At 40.1% G+C, this 18,371-nt stretch overlaps 1 protein-coding gene across 11 annotated transcripts in view; it reads left to right on the top strand.

Annotated features, from left to right (window-relative positions):
* The window catches only part of LOC119172807 (phosphatidylinositol 4-phosphate 5-kinase type-1 sktl), a 93,008-nt gene that overhangs the window by 12,714 nt on the left and 61,923 nt on the right, over positions 1–18,371 (top strand). For 10 of the 11 annotated variants that reach the window (XM_075893460.1, XM_075893458.1, XM_037423955.2 and 7 more), the window contains exons 5-9: positions 971–1,088; positions 6,165–6,317; positions 6,871–7,170; positions 11,442–11,522; positions 14,088–14,169. In XM_075893460.1, coding sequence (XP_075749575.1) covers positions 971–1,088; positions 6,165–6,317; positions 6,871–7,170; positions 11,442–11,522; positions 14,088–14,169 — 734 coding nt within the window. The remainder of the gene's footprint in view (positions 1–970; positions 1,089–6,164; positions 6,318–6,870; positions 7,171–11,441; positions 11,523–14,087; positions 14,170–18,371) is intronic. The other variant, XM_075893455.1, reaches the window with a different exon arrangement.

An 18,371-nucleotide genomic window follows, 5' to 3' on the forward strand; every position in this document is an offset into this window, starting at 1 on the left:
TATGTTCAAACTTCTAGTCTTCTTTTTTTTTTCTTCCAGTAATCAACATCTTACCGTAAAATTATCTTGTATAGATCTTTAAAAGCATGCTTTATTCATTTAAGCTTATTTGTACCTTGCTTTAGTGTGTTCTCCAAAATGCTACACAGCATATTTATCTTTCAGTCATAGAGAATTGCAGTAGGCAATCTAAGGCACTCTCGCTGTCGTGCTGTCCACGAAAATTTACGTTTACCTCATAGGATTACCTATATCTGAGCACACGGGGCCTACAGCATTTTCGCCTCCATCGAAAATGCAGCCGCCCCAGCCGGAATTCGATCCCGCGACCTGCAGGTCAGCAGCCGAGTACCTTAGCCACTAGACAACTGCAGGATTGGTAGCAGTTGGTGTATTTCTTAATTGTTTTAAAAGGGATGCAGCTCAAGCCTGTGGCATAAGGCTTCACAGCCTTCAATGATATAAGAGGTCTCTGTACCAAAACCTTGACTGCCGCGAGTTGTCGAGCAGAATTCAGAAAGTACAGAGCAAACATTTATGTTTGCAACAGCAACTGGTACGCCCGAGAATTTTGGTGCCGCTACATTGTCAGATTTAACTGTCAGATTTAGCAGCTTAACTGCACAAAACATTCAGTTATGATATAGTCATAGGTACTATGCATTGGCAAGCTCTTTATTGTTCACTACAAGTAGCTGCTACTAAGAAAGAAAAATTGTAATTGAACAAGCAAAGTATCACCAACTGCATCCTTACACACACAAGTGCATTGGCCGTGGTGCTACACTTCACCTTAGTGGTGTCCGTGTTAAGAATTGCGCAACTGCACTGCATTTTGTAGAAGAAAGTGTAGCAAACTTTTGTCCCATAAAAATTTATCACACGGGAGCAAACTGCTTTTGCTTTGTACTAACAGGAATTTTTCATGAGGCATTTGAGTTTTCATTCTTTCTCTTTGGTCACTTTCCAGGGAGGGGAGCAATCTCACACCAGCACATCACTATAGCGACTTCAAATTTAAGGCGTACGCTCCAGTCGCCTTTCGATACTTTAGGGACCTGTTTAGCATAAAAACTGAAGATTTTTTGGTAAGTGGCCTCCATTCTGTCTCTTTCACTTCACATATTGGGTCCTGCCCAAGGCATTTAACGCTTCGTGAATTTTTAAAAAATGTGAATAGTCATTTCGTTATTATGGGGCCCAAAGTCTGTGAGTTCAATGTGTTGTGCATTCATACAGACGTCCTAATCTTTAGGCCCATCAGTTATGATGCAGCTGCAGCTCTTTTCTGCTGAACCTTTAGAGTCAGACGTGTTGTTGACTGCAGAAATTTTTCATAATTCTGGAACTTGAAGGTTTAAACTACATTAGACTCGTGATAATTCAAACTATGATAATTCATACCTTTGGTTAATTCAAAGAAATTCAATTTTTTAGTTGGCCCTCTATTCTTTCAATGTATTTAAAAGCCTCTTTTTTGAAATGCCAACATTGGTTCAATTCACACTTTTTGTGGTTCTATACCAGAAAATATCTACTGCTTTCCCACTACTATTTAAAAATTTTCCTGCTTATGTAATTCTAACAGTCTTAAAAATGAAAAATAAGCACTCCAAGCCTTCAAGGAAAAAGGGTTTGCTAGTAAAAAAATTTTTGAAACAAAGTGCACGCAAGGTAAACAGTGTTGCTTCTCAACTGGTGTAGAGAGCTTTGTGCAGAAAGCACATATAGCAAAAAATCAGTTCGCAATTCACGATTTCTTAAAAAGGTCTAATCAGCAGTAAATGGCCGATAAACTTGTGGACCTTACACCTCTGCTTTCTGTTTATTGTGTGCAGTTAGGTCTTACAATCACTTAAATAATTTTTAAATCTGATGGAATCAGTGCCTAATCATAACATGTGATGTCACCTCACCCACAGTCATATAACTTCTGATAATTCAAACTTCTTGATAATTTAAATAAAGTTCAGAAATATCTTCGAGTTTGAATTAATGTGAGTCAACTGCATTTACTGCATGCTGCCATATTTACGAAGTTATGTTTAGTGAGAGTAATTGTAATTACTACATGGTTGCGGGTTTTATGTTCCTGAGCTACAGGAATATTATGAGAGTTTAAGTGTACATTATTATGAAAGCTGCTGTAACTCATTGGTGAAGCGAAGTAAGCATCGCTACACGCAGTGCTTGATCTCTGTGGTTTTACTTGTTACCGTAGTCGTGAAAGGACTTTGTTTGCCCAAACTGTCTAGTCTTAAAAGCCTATGCTTTCTTGATGAGCATTTTAACTACTTTCATAGAAAAAAAAGGAAGTTGTGTATGTTATTTAATATCAACTAATTATTAACCTTCAGTCACTCCAGTCACTGATGCAAGCACTGCTATATTCTGATGTCAAAAGCACTCCTGAAATTATCTAATTTTCATTGCTGCTTCCTTTATTTATTTCTTCTTGTGTCCATGCATTCAAAGTTCTTTGATGTTCATTCTACACTCAACCCTCGTTAGTATGTACCCGCCTTAAGTGTACTAACAGTTGAAACTTAGTTGCGACGAATCCCCGACGGAGTCTCATAGAGACTAATGTATGTATTTGCGGACCGCTTAAACCACAGTGTTCGTCTTATGCTTACTGGTTAGTGCGTACACTAACTGTGTACTGTGATATAATTTTGAGCCAGAAAATGTTACTGTGCTATTGAACTTGCAGATGCCACAATGAGCTGTTAACGGTTTTCCATCATGTTAATGAGCTTGACGATCAGTTGATAAGTTATTCTAACTTCCGCGAGATTGCAGCAATGACATTGCGAGTAATCATTGGGAAAAAAAACGAAGGTGAGGTTGCGAACCCCGACAAACGAGCAAGTATGGCTTATCACCGATGAAAAGCCTTATCATATCAGTGAAATAATCCTTGGCTATCTGCTCGGGCACATGCATGTGGCGTACACTGCTTTCAGCCTACCACACGCTTTTATAGGCACATACCTGAATGCGCTGGGCTGGTGATCGCTGCCGCTTTATTCTGCAAAACCGTGTTCAAGCGTGCATCACTTTGCAGAAACACAAGCAGTTCACTGTTGTAGAGTTTAGCGTTGCAGACTGCGGGCATTGAGAAACCTTACTGTATCCTGCTAACACGTACATTACAGCCGTAACGCGCCTCTGTCTGCTGCCAGGACTGCCCAAGCATCGCTTGCAGAAAGCGCATCATTGCAGCGTTAACCCAATAGGCTACTCACCTCATCTGTGCATGAACTAAAGCGGAGTGGGCGTACTCCAAAGCAAGCAGATCAGCACTCGCATAGTGCGCCGAGTAGGGGAGGCGCTGCACGCAACTACCCATTCAGTAAACGATTTGGCTATCTGGTGCCGTACCGCGTTTTAAAAAACTGCGTCAGTTTTCTCTTAGTAGTATACCGCAGAGCTCGAGTATCATGAAGAGTCGATTGTGTCCATTCTGTCGCTGTACCATGCTGCGCATCTCAGATCTCGCAGTAGTTTTGAAATGTTTCTTGGAATCGCCACTGCGTGCTATCGGGCTGTTGTGCGAGAGTGACAGAATCTTTTCTGCACTTTTGGCAGAAAGAAATGGCTTTGTGGTAGGCACTTCAGGCAGTGTTTTTTGTGGCACTGAATTTATTCCTTTGTTGGCTGCAACGGCGCATGTCAAAAGATGCAAATTTGTAGCTGGTGATTAATGTGTAGTTGCTTAGTGCGTAGTTATGCTACCATCCCTGGCAGTTATGTATTGACGAGGTTTCACTGTAATGGCAGTGGCATTACTAAATATACAATTAACCTTATTGCCACCAATTCTGCAGCATAAAATGATCAAGCACCATAACAAAGTCGGTAGCTGGCAGCCAGCCATTTACCTTTTTAAGTTCACACATGCTGAGTACTTGATATCCTTGCCATTAGAACTGCATTTTGAGTTAAGAAAAGATTCATGTCACTAGTCGATCCCAAATATATCATGTTTGAAGGGGATCGCGAAATAGTTTGATATATTGATAATTCGAAAGACAAAATATTGCATTTAAAAACTGAATAAAGCATTTCAGGCCTTTGAAACTGTTACAAGTGCTAGCATAACGATTCGCCCACACTATAGATGAGAACAATGGGTGAACTGCAGGTCATTGCACTTTATTTCGCGTAAAATAGTCCGTAAACTTGTCTTGCCTCTTGTACGCCGTCAAGCTCCCGTCATCCTCAACATCACTGAAGCTTTTCAAAGAGGACTGAATGCTGGGCGAGTTGGTAATACATAACTACAAAAACTGCGCAAGAAGAGACACGAACACAGAAGGCACACGCACAAGCGCGGACTGGCAAATGAAAGTTTATTGAAGTAAACACAAATATAAATAGCAAGAAATGACATAAAAGATTAGAGGTTGGCAGTTAGATAGGATTAGTTGAATGTGGAAAGAGTACGGTGTATCTCATTTCCTTGTGACGTGGTAAGTACTATATCAAGCAAACAGGAGGTGTTTCAATAACCGTCTAAAGGATCACAAAGCATACCGAGGAAGGCCCACCCTTCGTCGAATTTGTGCCTACATTGTAGAGATTGCAAGTGTCACTCTTTACTTCGAAAAACAAGGGTGTTGTCGCGGCACAAAGATAAGACAGCGAGAGAAGTTACTGAGGTTTTTTATATTCAAAAGTATGGCGACACATGTGTTGCGAGGCCTTCGATCGCATTGCACCAACTAGAGATAGACTATCTAGCTGCCAACCTCTAATGACTTACGTTGTTTCTTGCTATTTATATTTGTGTTTCTTTCAATAAACATTCAGTTGCTAGTTTGTACTTGTGCGTGTACCTTCTGTGTTATTGTCTTTTTTTCGTGAAGTTTTTGTAGTCAAGCTTTTTAAATAAGCGAATTCAGCTCTTTTGGCCACAACAGCATTGATTGACGCAGAATGCCAATGCAAGCTTTGTAGCGCGGCAAAAGGTTGGTTAGTGGTGGCAGTGAGGGTGGTGGCATATTCATGACTACACGGGTACACTTCCACGGCAAGTGCAGCTATGATATCAGCATCGATGCAGGCAGAAACAGCTACGCACCAATGAGGCCACTCTCTCCAACATGGTGCCCTGAAACGTCAGCTGTCATGACGCACTCTAAGTCATCACCTGACCCGCAAGGAAAATTTACAACAATGCTTTACTTGACGTTGCTCCTAGCTGCAATCATGATTTTTATCGCTACGTGCTGGTCGACGTTCTGTTTAACTCATGAATGAGAATTCATCAAGAACAATGCGAGAAATACACAAGGCACAAAAGACAGCGCCGAGTTCCCAGCACCGACATGTTGGATATATTTATGTCGCTTGTGGCTTTATTGCTGGCAGCTGCTGCTTTCAGCTGCTTTAATGCGAAAAGCTAGAAAAAGCTTAGCCTCCGAGACATTCTTTTAAAACCGAAGACACTAAACATACATCACGGTTGCACATCTCGAAGGCCATGCTTTTCAGGCTCGGATGCCCATCGCATGACATGCTCACACACGAGGAAGGGAATGCAAACATTGGAACGAGATTGCAGAGTCACTTTGCATTATTTTTTGGTGTCCTCGGCAATCGGTCTTTTCGAAAAACACTGTGCCCACGCGTTAAGATCTGCATATTGCGTGTCAAACTTAACAGTGCACTTGAAAGCACCATGCAACGAACCAGACCAGCGCGATGGAATAACCCTGCCTTTTCGTCACCTGCGCCCGAAAAGAGATCGGAACTTGTTAGAACACGGCCGAAAATGGATCAATATTTGCTAGGAAAAATGTACTTTTTGGGCTTCAGTGCAACGCAGTGTTCAATATAGCGATGTCTCACTGTGCGGTAGTTCGATATACGGGTGCACAGGTCCCATACTTTTGCATGAAAAGCACAAGGGGATTTCCCAACTGTTCTATATAGACAATAATTCGCTATATCTGAGTTTGATATATCAGAGATGAACTGTATCCAAATTTGATGTATCCGACATAAACTGTATAGCCAACAGTATTGTCGATGTTCCTTCATTAATAGTTATTTTAGTTACGGCTGCAAAATATCAATTTAAAAATTATTAATTCTTAGCGATATCTTGTACCTGTGTCACCATGTTATGTAATTCATTACTCTGAGGCTGATTTCAGATGTCCTTGTGCCACGAACCGATGAGGGAACTGACGAACCCTGGTGCCAGCGGGAGTGTATTTTACCTCACCAACGACGATGAGTTCATTGTCAAAACAGTTCAGCACAAGGAAGCAGAGTTTTTGCAGAATCTACTTCCAGGTTACTACATGGTGAGTGTGTCAACTTCGAAACCTGAAAGTCTTGCATAACATAGTTGGCAAAAGACTTTGCTGGTATTCGGTATTGAAAACCGAAAATGGCTGTGCATATCACACAGTTAGTGCTCCATGATAGATTGGCTCTCTAATTTCTCACAAATTAGTTTTCCAGTCCTGCCCAAAACACCAAGTGGTGAAAGCTGTTGTATTGTTGGAGCACTGAAGTTCCTTAGATATAGTTAAATAATACACAAATGTCACATGTTTTTACGACACATTACGTGACACATGATAAGACCTGTTGTTACCAACTTGCTGGCGCATTACCTCAATTGCACATTAGATGAACCCGAAGAAAAAATCATCAGCTTTTGATGTTTAAAGTGCACCATCCATTCCTGTCGAATCGTTGCATGCACCACAGTTTGAGCATTTGTATGAATGCAGATGTTTCTCGGTCGTGGCTCTTGTTGTGCCTAATATTAGTTTGGGACATAAAATGCCAGTAATAAAAAGGAAAACGTCCCATCTGCACGCATTTTATTTTATTTATTTTTTTGTCCAGAACTTGAACCAGAACCCACGAACACTGCTGCCCAAGTTCTATGGCCTCTACTGCTACCAATGTGGCGGCAAGAATGTGCGTGTTGTGCTAATGAACAACCTGCTTCCCTCGGTGGTGCCCATGCACCAGAAGTACGACCTGAAGGGCTCCACTTACAAGCGAAAAGCGAACAAGCACGAGCGCAGCAAGCGCTCGCCGACCTTCAAGGACCTCGACTTTCTCGAGCACCATCCTGATGGCATCCTGCTAGAGGCTGACACCTACAATGCTCTCATCAAGACCATCCAACGGGACTGCCGGGTATGGCTACGCTCTCCGTTTTACGGTGACCTGTTTGTTTCTGAGAACTGTTTAAAAAAGCCAGCTGAGAGCCAGCTCGTAGGTCAGATTAACCAAAAAAAGGGAGATTTTTATTCCATTACTAAGACATAATACACACACTCTGAGTAGGCTTTGCGAATAGTGAATTTTAGGTTAAAGTGAATTCGAAGTGAATAGTGATTTTGGTCGAATAATTTCGAATCAAATATTATGTCTAAAAAATGGGCATATTTTGTATGACCTAATTTTTTTTATTGAGAGATGGCCTGCACAATTTTTTTTTCCAAAGAAAGTGGGAACAAGTTTTAGTACTAGTAGCAAGATTTGACTTTCGGGAGAATGCAAGTGATCACCTGTAAATTGTGTTTTAAAGGTTGCTATACTTCAAGCCTGTAAACAATTATGAATCGATGTGAGGGCAGTTTGCTTATTTAACCTTGAAGTGGGGCTTCGTGACAGTCTGTTTTCTTCTGGGTAGGTGTTATCACGGCTTAGCACGCCTTTACTACTGTGAAATCATCTTAGCAGGTGGTTACATGTGAATTAATACACTTAGACAGGCGCTTTCACTGCTTAGCACACCTTCACTGCAACGAAACCACTTCAACAGGGATTATACTCAGAAAAATATACACAAGTTCGTTCATTGCAAATGCTTCAAAATTTTGAATAGTTCAAATTCGAATCGAAGGGAATTCAAATACTTTGGTATTCATTTCAATATTTGCACAAACCTAATGCTGAGGAGTTAAATGGTGTATTGGCAAGCGCGTCGAAGCCATTTAGAAGTGGTACCAAAGCCCCGCCATGGTAATATAGTGGCTAAGGTATTTGGCTGCTGACCCGCAGGTCGCAGGATCGAACCCTAGTTGTGGCGGCTGCATTTTCAATGGAGGCGGAAATGCTATAGGCTTGTGTGCTCAGATTTGGGTGCATGTTAAAGAACACCAGGTGGTCAAAATTTCCAGAGCCCTCTACTACGATGTCTCTCATAATCATATGGTGGTTTTGGGGCATTAAACCCACAGGTCAATAAATCAAGTGGCACCTAAGACTGCACCTTCTGACAGATGCAAGGTCTTATTTACATATCGTTTTCCTCATCACTTTTGGATGTGTATATTTTTTAAAATAAAAAACATAACTAGATTGGTTAAATATATTCATTTCTTACCAGTCCAGTAAGATTTGATTGCAAATTTTCTCAGAATAGGTGCTTTTGTAGTGTAGTCATTGGTTCATGTTGTGAGCACTTTCTGCACATGTTTCTAAACATAAAGGCACGTTTTCCTCCCAGTTAGTTCTTTGAAAATTTTCGAAACCTAATTTACCTTTTTTGAAAAACTGTCCAAATAATTTCACTGAAATTTCTTGTGTTATATTTGAATCCCTTTCAAATATTATTAATTAATACATGGAAGAACTGTGTGAGTTATAGTTCTAGAAAAATTAATAATTGGAAAGTCTCTCTTAACGCAGGTGACATGTGAGGACAATATTTTTTTTTCTTGTGAGACAAAAGTAGGAATTTTTTTTCAAGCTAGGGGTTCACTGCCATAGGTAATTTGCCTCCCCAGGGGCGCAACAGCTGCGCCATTTGTGCCACTTTGATACAATTCCCGATTGTTGCACCATGCTGCGGCAAAATGCCCAGCCATTCTCAAAATTTTGTTCAGGTGCGCTAATTTCAGCAAAAAAGGCAGGCTACATTGGCCATTTGCGGCTTGCTCCATCAGTCAAAGCGCGCAGACCTGTACTATAATGCGTAGAATATACTTAAAATATTCTAGGCACCCGCCCTATGCTCGCTAGTCATGATTAACCAAATAAAGTAACAACGCAGTGCGCCCATCACTCCACTGACTGCAGCGGATACCTATCAGCGGGGCAGCAGAATTTCCAAGACAAAATGTGTTGCTGTAGCCACCAACGCTTCGCGGGAAATTTAAATTTCGTAGCCTGAAAACGCGGCTATGGCTTGCTAAGAACTAAAGCTGGAAGCATATGCCGTGTTTTCCTCGTGTGAACAACCTCAACGTGCTGTGAACTCTGGCGTTGTTAGTGACCATGTTGATTGCCTTAGCAGTGGCACATAAAACATTTATTTTTGTCTTTAAGTTGCGCTGTTCCTGCCACGGTCCTGGTGATAGATATCCGGCGCCGTTGGTGGGCCAACGGTGCATGCTGGACCTTACCTGGTCGAACGCGCCTTGCAAGGGAGGCGATATGGCACCTAATCCCACAGTGAAAAAAAAAAAAAAAAGTTTGGAAGCGGGGTGGTGGTGTAGCGGCTAGAAAATTTCTTTGCTTTGGTTCTAATGCTGCTTGAGCCACCTTTGCCGCAATACACCAGCGCCCTGCGGAAAAGCCTATTGAGGTTAAGAAGGGACTGTTGGCGCTAGTGGGACACTGCACATTTTGCTCAGTTACTCATGCGTTTGTACGCCACACAATTCTGAGTACCAATACAATCACTGACGTCTAAATAAGCTACTGGCAATCATTTGAAGTAGTGTATCACATTTGTTCTTCCCTAAAAATCCAACTAAATAGTGTGTCTGTTTTTTTTTTTTTTTTTCGCTACCCCTAGTCCTCAGTTTTACAAATCTCCCATGTTTCAAGGTCACGAGCTTGGCAGATTGATATTTAAATTCACAGAGTCTCTCAAATGTCCTGAAAGGTGCAGCAAACGCTAATATCTAATTTATCATTGTTTGCTTAGCAAGGTGGTTCAAAATACTACTTTAACTGAAATAGCAGTGCTCATGCTTACACTGCACGATTTTGGTCATGTTGAACCGTTTATACATGATTTCTTTTTTTGTACATGTATACCTTCTTTTTTATTCTGCTCGAAATTTGCTATTTCTTGATGAAAAATGCGTTTTTTTTTTTTCTCTTAACCTACTCCAAATTTGGAATTTAGTGCTCCAAAAGTAACATTCTGCTGCTCCAGAAATTTCTATACAAATTGTATTTTGGCTGTTGCACCCCTGCGTTCTAGATTTCATGGATATGCTGTTATTCATTTTTAAGAAAAGGTACATTTAATGTTACTCCTAAGAATAAAACCTCTGTACATAAATACAAAATGGCAACAAAGGTTACAAGGTCACCACACAAAGAGAAGGCAAAAAGCTTTCTTATTGAGCATGCAAAATTTTACATTTAAGGGAGATGTGATTCGAAACAAAAAGCTGTGTTAATCTGTAGTCTAGAGTAATGTAATCTTCACTGCATATATAGGCTTTCATGCTGATTTCAAATATGTATTTAGTTTTATAGTAAATTGCACTGTTTTTGTTTTATGACATGACAATACGTAAAGTATAGCTCTTTTTGGAGAATTTTTTTCTGCCACTAAACTTCTATGGTTCTGAGGCATTAAGGGCTCATAATGCTCTCATTAACTGTAGAATGCAAATAAGTATCAACAAAGTTGCACAAGACATATTAATGGATAAAAACAATTCTAATGTGAAAATTCTTATAAAGTTCTCAGCCCATACTGATTGCTTGCTTTAGGTTCGTGATATTTATACAGGTGATATCAAGTGTTGAAGGGGGTACTTGCGACATTCTCATGTTAAGGAATATGTGGGCAATATTTCATTCCAATTGGGCTTTTAGAAGTACCAAAACAGGATTTCCGAACTCAGGAAATCAGTAGCAAATGCATTTTGCGAAAAACTCATATTAAAGGTATACCAAATTGAGAGCTCATCTATGCAGAAAAGATATGTTTGTTAAGAATATTTCTTCCAGAGAGCTTGTTAATTATTATTTTGAGCATGTGGCTTTAGGGAAGTCCGCATTCAAAATGCAATGGCAAGGAACCAGTTGACGATTTCCAGGGGCAATGAGCACTTCTTAGTTTCTAACAGCAACCTTGTGCTCTTTAGGATTGATTTTAACCTACTTTGAATTTAATCATAATTTGCATTGTTTTTTGTCGTGACAGTAGAAAAGCTAGAATTCTTATATTTATTTTTTCGTTTTGTTTTTCTATATACATTACATTTACTTCTAGTAACATCCCGTATACTTTCTCTGTCATAAATGACTGTTAATTCTCATTAATGTTGTTGTCAAATGAAGAAAAACGAGCCCTTAATTTACACTTTCCTTCATCTCTGTGATAGTTTTTTGCCATGATGAAAGAAGTGAACCGGCTGGTTTAAATGCGCATATCACGCCACATTATGGGCTGGTTCATCATTTTGAGTGTGTGTTCTTTGTCATATGTGCAGGTCTTGGAGAGCTTCAAAATAATGGACTACAGCCTCCTCGTAGGCATTCACAACATCGACCAGGCGTCGAGAGAACGGACAGTGAGTTCCTTCCGTGTTTGTGATTGTGACGGGTCAAGCTTTCCCCTCGTTAAATTTGTAAAGTGTGAGACAAGGTGGACTAATGCATAAGAAAGTTTCCATGAACGGCAGCCTCAGCGTTTCCTTCTTAACCATCATTTACTGTCCTGCGTCATCTACTGTTAAGGGGAGATGCGGGTTGGAAAATGCGAGCTTTTTTCAAAATTATCAATTTTTAATTTTTGCCTGTTTTGATAAGGTTAGTACCTCTACTGTTACGAAAAAAAAAATTCAGGTTGAGACTTGACTGGAAATGCTTTAAAATTGCATCTAAAGAGCACAAGGTGCCTGTTAAAAGGTCGAAAGTGTGCAGTCTTCGAGCATCTAGCCGCCGATAATGCGCCACCACTCGCCATTGTTGATCGCATTAGTCGAAGAGTCGAGCCTCACTCTTCAAGCAACATCAGTTTTCCTTGCTGATGCGGCACAAGAAATAATAAAAAGAAGCACGCTTATGCTCGTTTTTCGAGTGCCGCGACTGGCTTATCCTGTGGTACGGATCGGGGACCGCCATTGGCCGCTGCGCACCTGTATGTGCTGTGAAGCCTATTTGTGGTGTCCATGTCTTGTCGGGCAGCGCAGCTGAACAATGCTTTTCTCATGTAATTATCTCCGTTATGAAGGAAAAAAGCATTGCTCGCAAGTGTTGTGACCAATGCATCAACATCGAAACCTATGCATCAAAAGTCATTCACACCCGTCAGCCTGAAAGTTCGTAATGCGGCAATGGATGACGTCAGCGCCAATCTTGAGAAATGAAAAGATCTCGCAGTGAGATAGCTTAGCAGGGACGACATTGCCACTGTGTGACGGTATATGGCACAAACATTAGCCACAAGATGGAATGACACTGGACTTAGTTTGGATTTCGCAGTCTTGTCGAACTTCTTTTTAACTTCCAGTTGGCACAAAGCTCTGCCAGATGGAGCGGAAGTTTGGCAAGTGTTTCATGGCCCTGTGAGCAAAATGTCTGTGAGCAAAATGTCTGTGAGCCCTGTGAGCAAAATGTCTGTGAGGAGTCGGCTCCAAAAAGCCGAGAGGGACAAACTCATGGAGCTGGCGTATTTTAATCACAGTGGCTACTACAAGAAGCATTGTTCTTTTTAGTGTGCAAATTTCATCAGATTTAATGATATCTTTCATAAATAAAAACTCAATTTTAACTTATAAACTCGTTTTTCTCAAAACACAAATTTTGCCATTTTTTTCAATGTGCCCCTCCTTTTTCGGGCACTTCTAGTGCTCGGATCGGCATGAAATTTTGCCCAATTTTTTTTCTAAACTATAGCGAATGCAATTATCTAGTTTAAATTTCAATATTTTATTGTATAATAAAAAATTCTATGTAAACCTTTACTAGGGTAGGTGAAATATGGACTTTTTGCGTCTATTATTTTTCACACCTATTACATATTTTGTAATGGCTTCCTAATTAGTTATTTGCATTCTACACTTTATTTCAAACATTAAGAACTATGAATGGTAAAAAAGTTATGGAATTTCAGGGATGAAAAGAGGGGGGGGGGGGCAAAAAGGTTAAGGTTTTCACTTTGTCATTTCGCAGAGCTAAAAGTAAGCAACTTGCAAGAAAACTAATTCTATATTTGAGATCAGCATAAAAAGTTCCATAAACACCGCAAGTTTCATTGCTCTGGGGTGAATATTAAAAAAAAAGTATCTTCGAGTAGCATCTCCCCTTAAATGTTTTCCTTTATGTAGACCACATGAGTTGCACTTTTTTTGTCTGTGTCATGTTCATGACTCAAAACAAATATAGCACTTTCTTTCTCTGTGTCATATTCATGGCTCAAGACCTAAATACATAGTAAAGAAAACATGGGAAATAAATTGAAATAATATGTAGGGTTTGTAGTGTTTGCAGTAGTGCTTAAAGATTGCCGATAAATGCGGGCATTACTTTCTATTTAGCTTATTTAGCTTCTTTTTGTGAAAATTAAGGTATGCTGATGATATAGTGACGATTTTCGCATGAAAAAGGAAAAGATAATTCGACACACTCGGTATCAATGTTTCGTAATATGTCAAGTGCCATGATGATGTAAACAGTGGTGAACCTGAATCGCAGAATCAAATCCCAGCTGCGGTGACTGCATTTTCGATGGAGGCGGAAATGCTGTAGGCCCGTGTGCTCAGATTTGGGTGCATGTCAAGGAACCTCAGGTGGTCGAAATTTCCGGAGCCCTCCACTATGGACGGCTTCTCTCATAATCATATGGTGGTATTTGGACGTTAAACCCTACATATCAATCAATAAAGTGGTGAACTTGAAAGCTTATTTTTAGTAATGTTAGTGCAATTCACACCAACTATTATGTTCCGCCAATCAACCTGGTCCCATGTGCAGAAAGTGCAGAACCGGGTTGATTTGCGGAACATAGGAGAGGCCTTTGCCTCCCAGTATGCGTAGGCAGACTGATGATGATGATGATAATTATGATGTGTTGAAGTGTAGTTGTATATTGAGATTGTTTTTGCGCATTACCTTGATGAGCATCTTGCATGTAGGAGCAGCAGTCTCAGGGTGCAAGGGATGAAGTGAAACTCAATTCAGCTGGCTCGGAAGAAGACTCCAGTTTCAAACCAACAGGTGAGGCCACTTTCAAGTGCTTCCACTTGTTCTTAGCACCCCAGATAAAAAAGAACGAGGATTTTTTTTTTCTTAATACACTCAAACCTCATTATAAATAAGTTGGATCTTACCCAAAAATAAGTTTGTTAGATCTGAAAATTTGTTAAAAAGGTGTAATCCTAACACTGTCTGTTGCAAGACTATTCATTTACTTCACTACACTCAAACCTCGCTATAATGTAACTGTATATAATGAAATAATGGATATAACAAAGTAAATGAAATTCCCCTTGGAAGTTTCATTGAGAACCATGCATTTTAAACCTCTTTGTAATGAAGTAAAATTAACCGATAAATGGATATAATGAACTAAATTAGTCTATCAAGTAGTCTATTACAAAAAGTGACCATTGTGTGTTAAGTATAACGTTTTCTACGAAGTTTGGCGTGGCTCTTTCAAAACACCCGCGCTGACCTTACAGCTACGCTACACACGGCCGAGAAAGCCGTCCTCCTCACACAGCCAGCGTAGGGGATTGAGGAAGCGCTCGGCGGGTCACATGACCGAGAAGCAGCGCCGCTGTGCAAAGCGACACACGATGGGGAAGCTTCAGAAGACTTAAATTTATTCACTAATCAGACGACATCTGTCATTAATTGAAGCAATCGGTGATGCATGCCTGCACACGTTTGCCTTGCAGCGAGTCAATCAACGCAGTTTGCAAAGCATAGTAGCGTGCGGCTAGGTCCAGTGCCAACACTCTCTAAAGACGACGGCAACGACTGCGTCTCCGCTGCTACCCTCTGCTCCGAGAAAGGAGGAGCGTCTCGATGCAGAGAGAAGCAGATCAGCATTACAGAGAGCCAACGCTCCGTGAAAGCTTTTTTTTTTCTCTCTCTCTGTGCACAGGGAGGAGAAGGAGAAAAATCTCTACGTGCAGAGACGGAAAAAGGAGAAGCGTGACACAGGCCTGTCACAGATCGGCATAATACTAGATATAACGAAATAATTGTGGCTCCCCTTCAACTTCGTTATAACGAGGTTTGAGTGTATAACCAATATTTCGTTATGTCCGGGTTCATTATAGCAAGGTATGAGTGTATTAATACAAGCCATGGCGTGATTAACCCACCTCAAGGAAATTTTCAAGGTAAATGATGCAACTCTTTTGCCTAGCCCACACTTTGTTGCGTAGTAAATTTATGGATACACAAGTCCAGTATGCTTTTAGAAAAATATGCTGTGAACACTTGGAAGTTTCCAGCTGTCACATGTAATTTATAGACAATTTTGGCATCAAATTTGTTTCAATAACTGCGTAGCTGCTTGAACTTTCCTAGCACTTCTTATTGCCAGCGGAAATGAAGACAAGGTGTACTAGTGTAAAAAAAGAAGCTCGTTAAATGATAACCTTCATTTTTCTTTCTCAGCCATCCTTTATTGTTCTTTGCGCTTTTTTTTTTTTTTCACTGTAATATCATAGCTAGATCTCGGTGCTGCTTGTAATGTTTCCTTCCTTGTTGATTCAAATATAAATGCATGGATGTTATTGTGTTGCTCTATATGAATAAAATGATGCTCAGGAGAAGCATCAGACCTGTCTGGGCAGTTATAATACTTTTTACAAGCATTGTTTGCTTTACATCAGGGGTAGAAAATTGGAATGATAGTGGTAATCAGTGGAAGAGTTGAAGGAGGAATTTTTTCAAGTATTGTAGCCTGAGCCAGAGGCTGTGTTGTCAGTGCGCAATTGAGGATTATGTAATGTAATGGCGTAGTGGGTAGTGTAATGGATTATGTAATGGCGAGACTTGGCTTTTCTCTGCAGCAATGATGTAGTGGTTATGGCGCTCGACTGATAACTTGCAGCTGTGGAGCTGCATTTTGGATGGAGGCGGAAATGTTTGAGGCTGGTGTGCTTAGATTTAGGTGCAGCTTAGAGAACCTGTTTTAGGTGCACCTGTTTATTTGTAGTCTAAGCTAGCATTGCTATAATAATACGGTGTTATTATTCTGTATTGTTACCATCTTTGTGTATTGCTTATTGATATATGGTATTTTATTGTTTGTAAATTTTTTTCACCTTTTTATGCACGTGTATTTATTTTATTTTCACTTGTTTTTCCTGTGCATTTGTCATACTGGAAATATATTTAGCGCTATGTATATGAACTTATCATATTCTATTTAAATTGTCTTTTTGCTTTGCTCACCACTGCATGAAACTGCTTGTCGTTACTGCCCTGTATATTTTTGTATAATTTAGTATAGTCTGGTTGTTGGGTCTCGTCAAGCTACTTATGTAGCTTTTAACCCAACAGAACCATCCAGAATGTAAAAATTGGAAAAATAAAAATTGAATTGAACCCCAGGTGGGTTGAAATCTGCGGAGCCCTCCACTACGGCATCTCTCACAATGATATGGTCCACAATGATATGTGGACGTTAAACCCCACATATTGTTGTTAGGACTTGGCTTTTATTTGTATGTATGAAATTGTCTGGCCCATAGCATACTTCGAAAATAGTGTACAACCAATGCTCATTCAAGTGAGCCCTAATGACCTGGCAAGAAAGGTCCTTATATCCAAAGGTGGTTCTATCCAACATCATCATTGCCGTTCTGTTGTCATATGGCACATGCTGCTTTCTGATCCAAAGACTATTGCATAAACCCTAAAAACATTGAAATTGAAGTAAGATAAATGCGTTTATGTAGCAATTGTACAACCATGTACTGTGGACTTAAATGGAACTCAAAGGGGAAAGAAATTTCTTCCATTTATGAGAAGTTCCATTTAAGCAAAGCCCACAAAATGAATGAAATATGACTTTATTTCAAAAGTACCAACTGTGGCTGACTGAACAAAAACATTTTAAAGTATACAATACTTATATAGTTGATTAGACAGAAAAATGTTGCTAATATTGCTTATAGATATCTCTGTTTACAGCCGCACTTTCTCCAGAAACTATCTTAAAGACAAGACCATGCCGCTTATTAAAACAGCTCAGACAGCCATCGCTCAGCCACAAGTGCTCGATCCCCATGCGAGTACCAATGTCTTTGGCCTTCTCTTCGAAATTGGGTCCGCTGATCGAGAAGTTCGCACTGCACGCATGCTTGAATCGGAGAAAAAAAGCATCTTCAAATTTTTTGTGCGCTGCCATTACCATATGCATTCTGTTCGTGGCGAAGTTCCCAAACTTTGAAGCTTCTTCAATCTTCCCTTTATTCTTGAGTATCCTCAACAGTGTGGACTTAAGAATATTGAACTTCTTCACAATTTCTGTCTTTGATAGATCATTGCAGTCAAGTTTTTGAATGATTATTACTTTCGTTGCGAGGAAAAGTGCATTGTGTTGCCTTTTTTTTTTTTTTTCCATCTCAAGTTTACAACGAGATGGAAGCAAAAAAAAGATTGAAACTAGGTGGATCGTTTGCTTCTCGGCGTGCGCAGACATGTGCAATCGTTGGATTGGCTTGGCTAGCATGTTGGCTAGGCTAGCTTCGGCATTTGTTTCGTGGTTGCTAGACGGCTGTGGCCACTTCCGCCGTTCATGGATTTTGCGTGTTTTAGTTTCATTTAACCAATATCAGCGGAAAAAAAATGTTCTAATTACCCAAAACTTTTTATCATTAAATATATAGGAGACCAACCAAATGTGCCTAGATAGTTTCATTTATGCGACTTTTCTGTTTAAGCGAGATTTGTTTAATGGGAGTCCACTGTATAACGTGCAGCGCCTTGCTGTTTATCGTTGCTTGGTCGTGTTGATTTCCAGGATGTGGCATTTTTGTGCACAAGAGTAGGTGGGCCAGTTCTAGCCCCTCACAAGAGTAGGTGGGCCATTCCCTCAGGCCAGTTCTAGCTTGAGTGTGTCACCATTGCCAAAAACAGTTAGCATCTGGGTTTTTTTCCCTCTCCCCCCATAGCAGTCTGTAGGAGAATCCATTTTTAATCTTTGGTGACAACCGACAACCATTATGTTTCATAGGTTTCAAATGTTTCATAGGTTTAATTTTGTGCCCACATCTGACCACCGCTGCATTTCATGCAAGATGGCTTGATCTGATCATGTTCTTTGTGAGCTAGACACTGAAAAACAGCTTATAATTTCATTTATTTATTCAGTACTGTTGGTCTTTTCTGACCAATGCAGGCATGAAATTGATGTGTTAAAAGAATATGGATTGATGTGATAAGAAATACAGTGA

Source organism: Rhipicephalus microplus, chromosome 4 (assembly GCF_043290135.1).
Source record: "Rhipicephalus microplus isolate Deutch F79 chromosome 4, USDA_Rmic, whole genome shotgun sequence".
NCBI lineage: Eukaryota > Metazoa > Arthropoda > Arachnida > Ixodida > Ixodidae > Rhipicephalus > Rhipicephalus microplus.